Source organism: Formica exsecta, unplaced genomic scaffold, assembly GCF_003651465.1.
Source record: "Formica exsecta isolate Colony F162 unplaced genomic scaffold, ASM365146v1 scaffold224, whole genome shotgun sequence".
In the NCBI taxonomy this organism is placed as follows: domain Eukaryota; kingdom Metazoa; phylum Arthropoda; class Insecta; order Hymenoptera; family Formicidae; genus Formica; species Formica exsecta.
In genome coordinates, this window is record NW_021849538.1 from 107,680 (window position 1) to 120,794 (window position 13,115).

Consider the following 13,115-nt stretch of genomic DNA (forward strand, 5'->3'; position numbering starts at 1 on the left):
CATCCGTTGTCATTCGATCCGTTCGCGTCGCAGATTCGCGTATCGAGACAAGACCCTCCGCGTATCTCCGAGACAAAGCGGGAGGTAGCGAGGGCAAACTACACGCCGCTGACAGACCACACTTCCGGATGTAGTGCGCGTATTGAGAACCGCAGAGCTAGTGCGATCGAAGCTCCCGAGTGCGAGATCATGCGCGCTTAAATGTTGTGGGATCGATTGGTCCCGCCTCGCAGACCGCGACGATTGATGTTGGATAGAGCGGGGATTTGATCAAGGGGGAAAGATAATCGACACGTAGACGTGACTTTTACGTCTAACGAGGCTTAGATCGGTTCGAAGGATAACCGACGATAATTTGGAAGACGCGATCCGAGTCTCGCACGAGCTCAAGCCAGAGGTGCAAACGCCAGTGACGCGTGATATTGAAAATCAGGACGATGATTTCGCGAACCGCTAAATTAGGCTTAGGAAAGGAAAATCTCTTATACCGAATGAGATGGCGCGAAATGGCGAACAATAATATATATCACTCTCGCATTCGGTCTGCCTGCTCCGCAGTTACGGATACAATCGTCGTCCACAATACACACGTACGTCGTCGTACAATATTATCAATATATATCTATATACAAATCGACGTAGCCGATGACGGGTGGCGTTGTCTTTAATCTAAGCGACAAACGTAAGAGTTAAAGAGATACTAGGGACCAGTCGTAAGATTTGTCATGCTAATAGTATAATAGTTACACACCCGATATAATCAGCATCATCGTCGTCATCGTCATTGTAACTATTATGATCGTTATGACGAATATAATCCGTGACAAGTATAATCCGATATATCATGTCGCGTTATACTCGCGCGTATAACATTTTTTTTTCGCTTATCGGATTATATTTAACTACATAGCGGCCCTCTCTTCGTGTGACAGTTTTTCAATTCGCGTTTGGAATAATTTGTGCCAATGCCCGTGTTCACTCTCTCTCTCGCTTCTCTCTTAAATATTAGTTAAATACATACTATTTTCCGCAAGTCATTACAGCGCATTAAAATCAATTAGATGTGTAGATAATTAATTTTTAGTAACATGCTTTTTGTTATTTAGTTTATTTAGAGACGTCTTTTATTAATCAATTCACCACAGCGCGAGTTTCAGATGCTTACCCTCTATATTCCCTTCGCGTTCCTTTTCACTCGGATTCCTCCCTCGCAGAATTCGCAATTGTAATGTCTACATTTCGAACACTGCTAAAGAAAAGATTATGGCAGGGTTATACTTTTGTTCTCCTTCTTCCTCCGTATTTCCTTCCCCCGTCGTCCTTTTCCTTTTATATCCATCCACGATACACGCACACACCACTATACTTTATTAGACCTAGCATGCTTAGAAAATACTTGAAAAATGAGTCTATTGGAAGGTGGCTGCCCAATATATCCATCACTATACACACTTGTCCAAATTGAATTAATCGTTCCACGTTAATCGTGCGATCAAAGTCACATTTTTCGCTGAGTATCGTTCCTCATCGTAGAAAAAATTTTCATATCTGCTTCCGTTCCAGTGTACCTCTTTCTCTCCATCTTCTTTGTTGCTCCACCATTCTTCTGCTGCGGCCGGATAAAAGCAAACCAGCTGTCCACTATCGATCAATCCCCGTTGTAAGCAAACGACACGTCCCTATCAGCCTCCAGGCTTGATTAAGTCTAATTTTTGTTACTGGCCAACTTGCGAAGTGCTTGTAGTCTCTTCGTATTTTCGCATAACCTTTCGTCTTCCTTCTCTAACCGCGCGTCTCCGAATTCGCATAAATTGTCGCACTGAATCGCCATCGCGATTCCCCGTTCGTTTATACGTGTATCGTCAGCAAGGTGGATACTGAAGAAAAAGATCGTACAATATGCGCACGCGTGTCGCGTCTGTCACTGCGAGAGCCATCGAAACCGCCGCGCTCCTCGGAATAATTCTAATAATCAATAAATATATTTAATTCTATCGCGATATAGAATTGTACACGACATAAAAGACAACAGTATCACCTAAATTCAGAAATATGTCTCCTTTTAAACATGCTTTCTTTCCTTCTGTCTGCCAACTATATCGAGGTGAATTCATCGACGATGACAATAACGATGATGAGGATTGCGGTCCTCGTGACTTGTCCTGATAAGGGCGCCACGAGTTGTTATCAATATGGTATTGCGACGTCGCTGTCTCAGCGTGCCTTCACGAGGTACTAGGCGTGTCTCGGCGCGTTGTCGCATGACCCATGCCAATTTGTTGATCGTCGTGCGCTTAATTAATAACGGAAACGCGCGGCTAAGAGTTTGCTGTCCTTGGTGGCATGCGAGGGGATAGCGGACGGTCGCGTCGTAGTGGCAAGGTTGCAACACGGTGATGTTCGCAGTCATAATCGTGGTGGTATCTTGAGGAGATTCACTCGGTGGTTACCTTCTGTCCCGGTAGAGAAGATAAGTCTTCATCGTCTGCGGTAAATTTAGCTCGTTGATTTTTTCCTCTAGCCTGTGTTTGCCAATTCGCTGCCGAATCACTCTTCGACAAAGATCCATGAGAGGCAAAGGCTCGGCTGTGGAAAAAATAAATGTCCAATTAAAAAGAGAAACTTTTTTCACGCTGTTTTTTTTAAATTAAAATTTAACATGCATTATTATATTAACGAGCGTCCATTAGGTAAATATTAAAGAAACGGGCCAAGAAGGTATTTATAGCTTTCAAAATTGTAAATATGTTTATGTAAAATGTGAAATGTTTTTAGAATCATTGTCTGCTTACGATCAAGTCCGCCGATGTATTTCATTGTGATCTCGCAATGTCCCCAAACGGCAGACACGATAGGGTGCAAAATGTTTTTAGAATCATTGTGTCTGCTTACGATCAAGTCCGCCGATGTATTTCATTGTGATCTCGCAATGTCCCCAAACGGCAGACACGATAGGGTGCAATTTCCTTCCTTTGAGTCCTCTAAAGGCTATTCCGAGATACTGACCGTCCACTACGAATGCTAACGTACCTTCATCCATGTCGAGGACCACTGTAAAAAAATCATATAAGTTAAGCTTGTGTGTGTATTATACTATACTATAATTACATTAATAAAGTATAGTATATTTTATAGTAAATCTTATAGCAAAAATCTTTCTCCAGTCTATAAGACACACTTTGTGCTTATCTCTGATAATCCAGAAATTCTCGTGCAATTATGCAGAAATCGCTTACCCAGAAATTTGTCAGGAACGATGAATGTTTCGTCGGGCTTAAGAAGGGCCGGATACGTTACACCGTTGTTGTTCCTCGAATCGTGATAGAGTTTGTTTCTACCCAAATCCCAACCCCAACTAAGTTCATTGTTGCCCACTAAACTCTGATATCCAACGCTATGAAGCGGCGCATCCGCCGTGGCGACTCCAACCACCGCGTGCGTACCCCGTTGCCTCGTGCTCCAATAAAGCTCCCATACGTGCATGCCCTTGGTGTACCCCACCTTCCCTCGTATGCAATCTGTACTCTGCGCGACTGGGTGTCGATGAAACGTCAACTTATCGTCCTCCTGGAAAGAATAACGGAAATCGAGCGAATTAGAAGTATTCGATTGGGGGCAAAAGTTGCCTTCAGAAGCACACTTTACCTTAAGGGACTCTTAAGCCCTTACGTTTGAAAATATCAAATACATAAACGAGTTATATATACAGCGTTACTTCGTACCTTGACGAATATATTTAGGCTACGGTCATCGGCGTTCCAGCTGTGATGGACCTGGGTGTCTCGCGAGGCAGGCGGCATATCCAGGAGTACGTCGAGACGCGCCGGTCTCGCAAAATCCTGCGCCAGCTCTCGCGGCACCACTGACCGCGTGTACGTCGTATTATTGCCACCGCCGACGCCGACACCGCCGCCGGCTCCGGCACCGCTCTCCCGGCTCATGCTCTTCACGCCGCCTGTAAAAGGGAAAAAAATCGTTTTTACAATTTTCATGATGCACTCTATGAATATGAGGTAAGTTGCTACACGCAAAGTTATCCGAGCCCTATACAAGTCTAATGAAAATATTTTAATCGCTGAGATATGTATTGCCTTATTAAAATATATAATTTGATAACATATATATTAGCAGCCTCTATTAATGTGCAAAGTGGAATAAATGACCGAACTTGATTTTAATTTTTAATTTTTCGTGACGTAGGAGAACATTAGTAGGAAAAAATGACACACATGTAGGTGGAAAAGGAGGCGATTCTTTTTATACCGAAGACAAATCGAGAACGTATGACAAAATATTTTCGTGAAAGTCTTCTGTTTTCAAAAACACATCGATCAAATACGCCGAATGACTAAAGATTTCATCGCTTTTTTTTTCAAATTATTATTTCTATGCGCGCTCGTGTTTGTATGTGAATATTGTTCTTAAAAATGATTTGACTTCTATCAATTTTTACAATTATACTAGCCTCTGTTCCAGTTATTTGTTTTTAATCACGCTTTTTATCGGGGAACGGAAACAATACGATGATAAAAAAAAATACATCGAAATGTCGTTTATTTATTTTAGCCAATTTGTATGCATTTGTGTGTGTGTATGTTGCAAGTAGAAATAATAATTTGTAGAAACCAAATATATGCGTGCTCTTGACGAATTTTCGAAAATAAATTTCTCGGAAATTAAATCTCGATAAACACGAAAAAACTCATCTTAGATTTCCATCTTATTTTTACACTAATAAATCTTTTATCTTTCTTCGATTGTCAAATATGATTTATTGTTCGCTATGTATACAAAATCTCGGACGATGATCATGGAAAAATATTTTCTAAAAGATGCTTTCTCTCAAGTATTTCTTTCAATAAATATGTATCTATTTATTTGCAATATATCCAAGAAATAAAAACCATAATTCAACAATGCAAATAATATTTAAAACATTCTACGTTACATCATTGGATTTCTCTTATTAATTTATAATTTATAAATATAAATATATTCATAAATATAAATAAAAAATACTGCATATAGTTTTATTTAAAAAAAATCTTATAAAAATTCGATGAAAACATTATATTACAAAAATACATATGCATTATAATGTGTTACACGTCAAATCACGTAACGCTGTTTCAAAGCATTTTTATACATGTCATATTAAAAGTAGCGAAATACACGAAAAAGTTATTGGAATACTCTGTGCATTTCGAAGAGTACCATCCTGTGTACGTTGCATTGATAGATTCGAGGAGAGATTATTATCAGATATTTTCATCAATGTATGAAAAATAACGATATCGTGAAAACGCGATATTGCTGGGCGAAAATAATGCAAGCGTTTCCTCGATAGACTCATTCGAAATTCAGATATCGTCTGCGAGGCGGTATGGTTGGATACCTGCTAGGAATGCGATGAATCAGAAGATTCAGCAACGAAGCAGACATACAGGGGAGAAAGGGGGGAAAATGGGAAAGAATGGGATATAAGAGAGCGAGAGGGAAGGACCGAGAGAAATAATGGCGGGTCCGGCGGTGAGTTTCTCGAGGGTTTCGGGCTGACCCACACGATATCCTTTGGTTTATTTGCTCCGGCAGCTGTTCCCGCGTCTCGAGGGCTCCTAGGATTCCGGAGCGGAGGTCTCAAAGGGTCGTTCGTGCCTGAAAAGGCACGAGGGGCACAACGATAGAAAAGGGGCCCTTTCACGACGGCCCCGGAGTGCGTCCGAGACTCGGAGCGAGCAGACCGACATATCCGCATCAGGTCCTTCCTCCCGTTTTTTTTTTTTTTCTCTTTCTTGCCCTCCTCTTTCGTCGTCGCCTTTGGCGTTTCGGGTTGTTTCAATTCGTGCTGAGCACAATGCGGTCTCAGATCATAAATTTCACGGTTGCAGCTGAGCCGTGGAATTGGTCACGGTTTACGATATCGATGAAAAGAAAAGCCACCTCGTAAAATACGGATACTTGTCGTTATTTGTTGTCGACCATTTCTCGGAAAACTCGGGGAGATTCTCGGAAAAGCGGGAGGAAATCCGCGTACGGAGATAGGGAAATTCCTTTGCGAGAATAAAGGGAAATTCCATGCCGTCTGATCCTGAGTTTCGAATTCTGAGGCTCTTTAGAGGCAAAGGAGGAGAGAAAGTGCCTTGTTAAAAGAAAATGACGAATAAAACGAAGAGATTGATAGAAGCGACGATTATATCATTGGAGCGGGAATTGTCCGCGTGAGTCCCGTGAGTCTCTTAATGAGAATCGTTGTACACAGTAAGTAATTAGCCACGACGGTCATTACTTCGCCAAGGAACTAAACCTCGACGACGTATAATTTAACGTATTTAATTTAACGTATGAAAAATTAAAAATGGACAATTCGAATAACGACCACACGATGAAACGAAGAGAAAGAATTTTTTATCAATTGTTTACGCACCTTTAGATAAAACCATGTATCTGTAAATATTGCATATATTTTTTTTTTTTCATCTTTGATGAGTGTGTCATTTAATAGACTCAAACAGCAGATATTATATATTTATTTATTTTTTTATTTTTTAAAAAATATTTTCCGTATCTAATTTCTTTGGATTTGAAACTTTTATTTAATTATCCGACATGTATATTTAAATTACTTCGTTTCACAATTTATTTTATCCCATATGTTCGATATTCAGTTACGATCAACGACTCCGTTTGAAGTCACGTCTATAAATCGATGACGACATACAACCGGCGCGGGCTTCTTACGAAACCGGATGGAACCGTTGAAGAAAAATAAATTCTTCAAGTTTACGCGACACATACGTAAATCGTAAGTCTATACGAACACTCCGGTCGCGTCTAGTGTGGCGAATGAGTTCCGATGATGAAGGCGGTCTCGTTCAGAATATAAATTAGATCTTGGAAAGAAACGATGAAAAGCAAAGTTATTTAATCGATAGCCTGGGTACTTCCCCTGCGTGTTCTTCCCAATCTTTTTCATATATAAAAAAAGTGAAACATTTATTTGACACTTACATTATTTTTTTATAATTATTATATATACCTATAAATCAATAATTAATTATTATGTTTCATTATCTATAAAAATAATTTGTTTTAAAAAAAATTACGTCACGAGATGTAAATAATGTTATATTATCGCGCAAGTTATTTTCGTAAATTTTCTTATCTCTCAAGTTATCTCTCCCATAGCTAACAGAGTTATCTTCTGCCAGTTATATTAAATATTTTCCATTATCTTGGACAGGAATGTAAATATGAGATTGTGTGTTAGATAGCACAAAATTTTGAAAAGCACGCTATAGGAGAAAGGCTTGTCCATCTTGAGGGAGCAAGGTATCCCGCGTAAAGGACCTGTTCCAAGCTCTACCTGAGCAGGTAAAATGAGGCGCGGTCAAGGACCTTGACCCTCGATGAACGCTTCACGAGGTGAGTTAATCCGGAGAACCTTCTAGCTTCGCACACACATAAGCATGCATACGAGTTCCAATCCGTTTATGAGTGGAATTTACACGCAGTGTGGCACATGATCATTTAATGTCAAAGAAAAAATGCGTATGCAATCCAAATATATTAGAGAGGCGTACTTTATATACGTATAGCGTTTACAAACTAATTATGACCGTAGATATAAGATATGTAACTGCTTGTAAGAGAGCCAGACTTAGCAATGCAATAAAAAAGGTAGTGACATTTAATAAGTTAATTAGTAAGAAGTCGAGAGATTGGTGTTCAGGCTCTAATTTGACAGTTTCTAGACTTTTCGTTTCTCTTTAAAGCAAATGAGAAAGATATTTCGTTCTTATTTTTTCGCCTTTTTTCATTTGAGTTTTATACTAAAATTATATGTAATAATATAGTCCATAAATATAATAATATACTTCATATTATTTCCAACATTTATTATAATTCGAGATTGGTGGCTATTGTGCATAAAATCGCCTCCAGATCAAATGAACAAATATCAGTGGAAAAGCATAATTTAATTAATAATTTTATAAAAAGTAAATTCATAAAAAATTTATATAAAATTATTTAAAAAGATAAAAAACATTAATAATTAATACGCTTTTTCATGCTTATTCGTTTAATATAGAGATCAAAGTAAAGCCTAGATACTGTTCTGATTTTAATAAAAAATCGTGATTAGAGAAAGTGCACTCTATATGTAAATTTTCAATGTTTTTGAAAATTGATTCCGCCATTTTAATAAAACAAAAAAAACTCAGCCAGTAAAAAGTCGAATAGTGTTCAGATTCTAATTTAATCTCTACATCTAATAATTCCCTTAATGAAAAATAATTTATTTTCTCTTTTAGATTTTCTCTTATTTTTATGTTTTTCTCTTTTTTCAGAGTTTTAAAAAATTTTTTCTTTAACATTAAAACAAAAATTTTACAATTTAATATTAAAATAAAAATTTTCTCGATTACTTTCCATAAACAATAATTTAAAAAATTAACCGTGGTAATTTATATACCGAAAAAAAATTAATAAATGAAAATATGATCAATTCTACCATCTAACAAGAAAAAAAAATCATTCATTATCCTTCATCAAATTGCCGAAATGTGTGCAACAATCATCATATCCGACCGAGTGTAGCTTGTGACTTTCGTAGAGTCTGACCTGAAATCTTTTGACCCATGTTCATGCCCCGGTGGTGGGAGCGGTGGTGTGGGTGATGCCGGTGATGATGGGGATGGTGACGGTGTTCCGTGCACTGCTTGCTGGCAGGCAGTTTGTGCCTGTGGTGTCTGTTGCCGCAGGTGGTGGTGGTGGTGGTAGTCGTGGTAGTCGTGGTCGTGAGGTGATGATGATGGTGATGGTGGTGGTGGTGATGGCCGGTAGTCGGTGGTGCAGCAGGCACCACGCTACCGTCTATTCCTCCCCCGCCGCCTCCTCCTCCTCCTCCTCCTCCTCCTCCGACGCCGGCGCCCCTACCGGGGCTACCACCTCCCCCGCCGCCGCCGCGGCCTCCTGCAGTACCTGAACCGCCTCCGGTACCGCCAGTCGCCCCGTTTCCGCGGCTACCACCCCCGCTCACGCAACGATTCGCTTTGTACCTGCAATGCGAGAACAGAACGAGGGCACGTTAATTCGTGTGCGTTCCGAGGGATGAGAGGGGGAGAGAGAGAGAGAGAGATAGAGATAAAAGGGGATAGAGATTGATACGCGAGCCGGGATCGATACGCGAGGAAGGGGGAAAGAGATTCTGGCCGGGGTTGATTTTCATGGTTGGCGAACCCGCGAGAGCGTTATGTCAAATACTTATCTTGTCCGAGGATGCACGTATTATTAAATTTGGGAGCCTGGGATTAGAATTTACAAAAATTGAAGGAAAAAAAATAAAGATTATGATTTCCAATAATTTTATCCTGAAAAAATTTTTGCTAAATAAACCTGTAATAATGTAGGAGAAAGTAAAATACACTATCAGTTGCGTTTATAAGTCCATCTATATACAACCAAATATACATGGGGATGATCGTTGCAAATAAAGGCTGATTATTACTGACAGCTCTCTGTTGACAGGGCGAGATTAAGGATAAAAAGATCAAAAGAACCTTCTTAAATATTATATTCACGCCTGATTTCGCCCTTTCTTGTTTTATTCCGCTTTCGGATAAACCCTCGAAAATCCCATTGAATTTTCGTACGGGAAATCACGTCGACGAGAGCATGTCTCGTCTGCGGATTCAGAAAAAAAAAAAAGCATGTCCGAGCGAATCTCGATTAATCACGTTTCCCTATTTGCGGAACTTTGCGGAACGGATTATCGATGTACATAGTACGTAAGCGTGGGACGGAATTTCGGAAATCGATTAATTCTTCGTAACGAATTAAGTATTGTATATACGGTATAGCGTTTTCGTCACGGATTTCCGTTTTTGCGCGTTGCTTGTTCGTTCCAAATTTTTTAGGACATACGTCTTGTCACCAAAAAAACTGCGTATGCCTCAGAACAAAAGCGAGACTGATTATTCAAAGACCTATATTTTAGCAATGATATATAATTTAACGTTATTTTTCGTTTATTACATAATTAAAATATAAATAAATAAAAAAAAAAGATTTTTAAACGATATATGTATTAAAGAATATTAAAATAATAATCTCTAATTGTAAGTATAAGTAAAGATTTTATAATGTAATAATATGGGTGAGGTGTGCGTGTGTGCATGGATGTGTGTATGTTTCACTCACTCTAATTAAACCGAGCCATTAATTCCATCTTTAATTCAATATCTCTTCCGCCTTTTTTACTGTACTTCGCATCATTAAAATTACGTGTTAACATTTAACCACACGTGAAGCGGATACGAGAAAAGTGAATGAGTTTGCGTACCGAGAATGACCGCATTTTATTCATGATAAGAAACTTGCCTAATTATATTATGTCATGTTACAACGCGCGATTCATAATTCAAAGATTTTTTAAACATAAAGCTTTCCTAATTTCTTAAAAAGTATATTTATGTGAAGATAAATATATATTAAGACATAAAAATGAAGAGAGAGTAGTTATTTAAAGGACTAAATTATTTAGCTTGCAAAAGCAGCAAAAAATAAATTTTTGATGCAATGATTTTAAATAACTTACATTGTGCCGCAATTATTTCATAAGATCGATCGATGCAATATATCCTGTCTTAAAATTTCAAATTTATTTTATTTTTTTTAATTATTTTTGAGTGTTACGTCATTTTTATACAAGAAATTTGTAGCACTTTTCTTTTTTTTTTGATTGCTATCATTCAAAAATATTGCACGCATATCAATCTCTCTATGAAAATTAGCGCAAAAATCGGTTATATCTATAATCAGAATCATTACTTCAGACTGTGAACAAAATGTGATTAACGAGGAAGCGAAAGTTCACGAGCACACGTAGAGATCTGTAGATAAGAATGTGACAGCGACTTTCTTGGCAGAATTACGATGCACGAACAAGCAAGGTTAGTTGTATACATGATGATTGATGATAATTTCTCACCTACTTGGAGAGAAAAAGAAAACCGCGTAAAACAAATGAAGATTATAGGCGGTACGGATCCAAACGCGATAATAGACGATTTTATGCCAACGAGATATGATGGATATATAATTTAAAAAGAACATGACATCTAAGTTTGAGAAAAAAATGGAAAAAAAATATATCGATAAATTTTTTCAGAATTTTATAAATTTGTTTTTTTTGCTTCGATGCTTTTAAAATTTATTTAATTATAATCTCATCCTTTTTTCATTAAAACTCGATGATTTTATGAATTTTTATATATGAATTGAATTTCTGATTGATTGCATAATAAAAAATAATCACACCTAATTATTTTGACATTTAATATTGCATGCAATGTCAAATGAGGATGGAAATAGAGTCAGAGAGAGAGAGAGAGAGAAATGAAAGGAACTACCGAGATGATTTTTTTCAATCCAACGATCTTTCCTCAAGCCTCTGTGATATAACGTATGCTGACCGTAACTCGATAACTCGTCGTATCCATGTCGTTGTATTGACTTCCGGTCGCGGACACCGGACATTGGCATCCTGAATCCGGCCGATTCGGTTTCATTCGCGATAATCAACGCCAGGAAAAAGGAACCTGCTGCGGAAATCCGTGAAAAATTTCGCTTGCCTCGGATAAAAAAGTTGGATCCGCATTAAAGTTCCTTTTTTTAAGCAATTTATAATTCGTAAAAAAATTCAAGATGTTTACAATTTCACACGTGTTTACAATTTTACGCGTTGCATATTTTTAATATATGTGTCCTATATAATATTTCTATCAATTTTGTATGTGTGTGTTAATCTTGCTGCCTTGATGAATTTTCTACGTTACATGACACACATATTGAAATTATAAATAGAATTCTATCGGGAATTAAAGATCGTTTGAAGCTGATTTTAGACAACCTGTGATTCGCGTCAAAATTCAAAACAGAAATCTATCTATAATTTCATGCGCGTGTGTATATTTTGTACATGTGTGTCCTATTTCTTCAATTTTCTGGGTTTCGTCTGTATTATGCAACGCATAAACTTGTAAATAGAACTTTATAAATATTCTGTCCTGGATATATCGCCGCAAACTATAAATCATTTATAAAAGTAGCTTTTAATCACGCCAAGAACCATATAAATCTAAACTGCTCCGATATATTCACCTGACGTGCTCCGATATTAATTATGATAACGCAGAAGAGAATAACAAAATTTTCAGATCAAATTTGTCCAAGTTACTCGATGAAGAAACTGACAATCTTCACCATAAATAACGATATATAAAAATTAAATTCATATTCAAACTCTAACATGATCAATATTACTTGTTACAATTGAAACTCAAAATTGAAATCGATAAGTGATAAGTGACATTGAAGTGACGACTCACCAAAACGAGAGTGGAATCTGTGCAAGTTACACTGTAAAAAAAAAAAAAAAAAAACTTTCTTTCAGACACCTAGATCTAAAAAAATTCAGGCACACTTTTGTCTGAATTTTTAGAAAATTTTTTACACAGTGTAGATAATCGTCACGTGTGCATCCGGTAGTGGTTCAAACCGTACTCATTTGCCAGTTTCCTCATCCAATATTTTTAGTACCTTGAGTCTATATTATTATTATTATTATTGCGTAAGTTAATTGTCTTTTGACAGCGATTTGATAATACAAGCACATTAGGAGCGTAGTTAGCGATAATTATATCAACGACGGTAGCCGCGATGTAGACGGCTCGAAGAAACTTTCTGTTGGTTAATCGTTGTTGTTTGTTAACAAGGTCATTTAGTGGATAGCGCGATGTTTCGCCATAAATTCGTTGCGCCTCGTCGACACCTGTTTACTCGTCAGAACTCTCGGTGTGAAGTAACTAAATATATTGGCATATCCAGCGCGTGTTATTTCCATCATCTTTTCAGTAAACACCGTATAATTCGCGGAAAATTTTTCTTTTTGCTTCTGCTTTAATCGCGCGAAAAACTGTAATTTAGTTTGCGCTAAATTTTTAATCCTTATTAAATTTTCTGATCGCAAGATTCAAGAATTATAGAAATATGAGATACGCGTATAAATTTAAAACATCAAAATGTAATTAATATTAAAAAAAAAAAAAAAATAT

General features: G+C 37.5%; 1 protein-coding gene across 5 annotated transcripts in view; it reads right to left on the reverse strand.

Moving 5' to 3' along the window:
• Window positions 1-872: 872 nt before the first annotated feature.
• Window positions 873-13,115, reverse strand: part of LOC115235513 (protein gustavus) — a 54,599-nt gene continuing 42,356 nt past the window's right edge. For 3 of the 5 annotated variants that reach the window (XM_029807362.1, XM_029807363.1, XM_029807364.1), the window contains 5 exons: window positions 8,623-9,059; window positions 3,723-3,955; window positions 3,237-3,567; window positions 2,893-3,051; window positions 2,447-2,586 (listed from right to left, as the gene is read on the reverse strand). In XM_029807362.1, coding sequence (XP_029663222.1) covers window positions 2,447-2,586; window positions 2,893-3,051; window positions 3,237-3,567; window positions 3,723-3,955; window positions 8,623-9,059 — 1,300 coding nt within the window. Of the gene's footprint in view, window positions 2,587-2,792; window positions 2,824-2,892; window positions 3,052-3,236; window positions 3,568-3,722; window positions 3,956-8,622; window positions 9,060-13,115 lie in introns of all 5 variants that reach the window. The other 2 variants (XM_029807361.1, XM_029807360.1) reach the window with 2 other exon arrangements.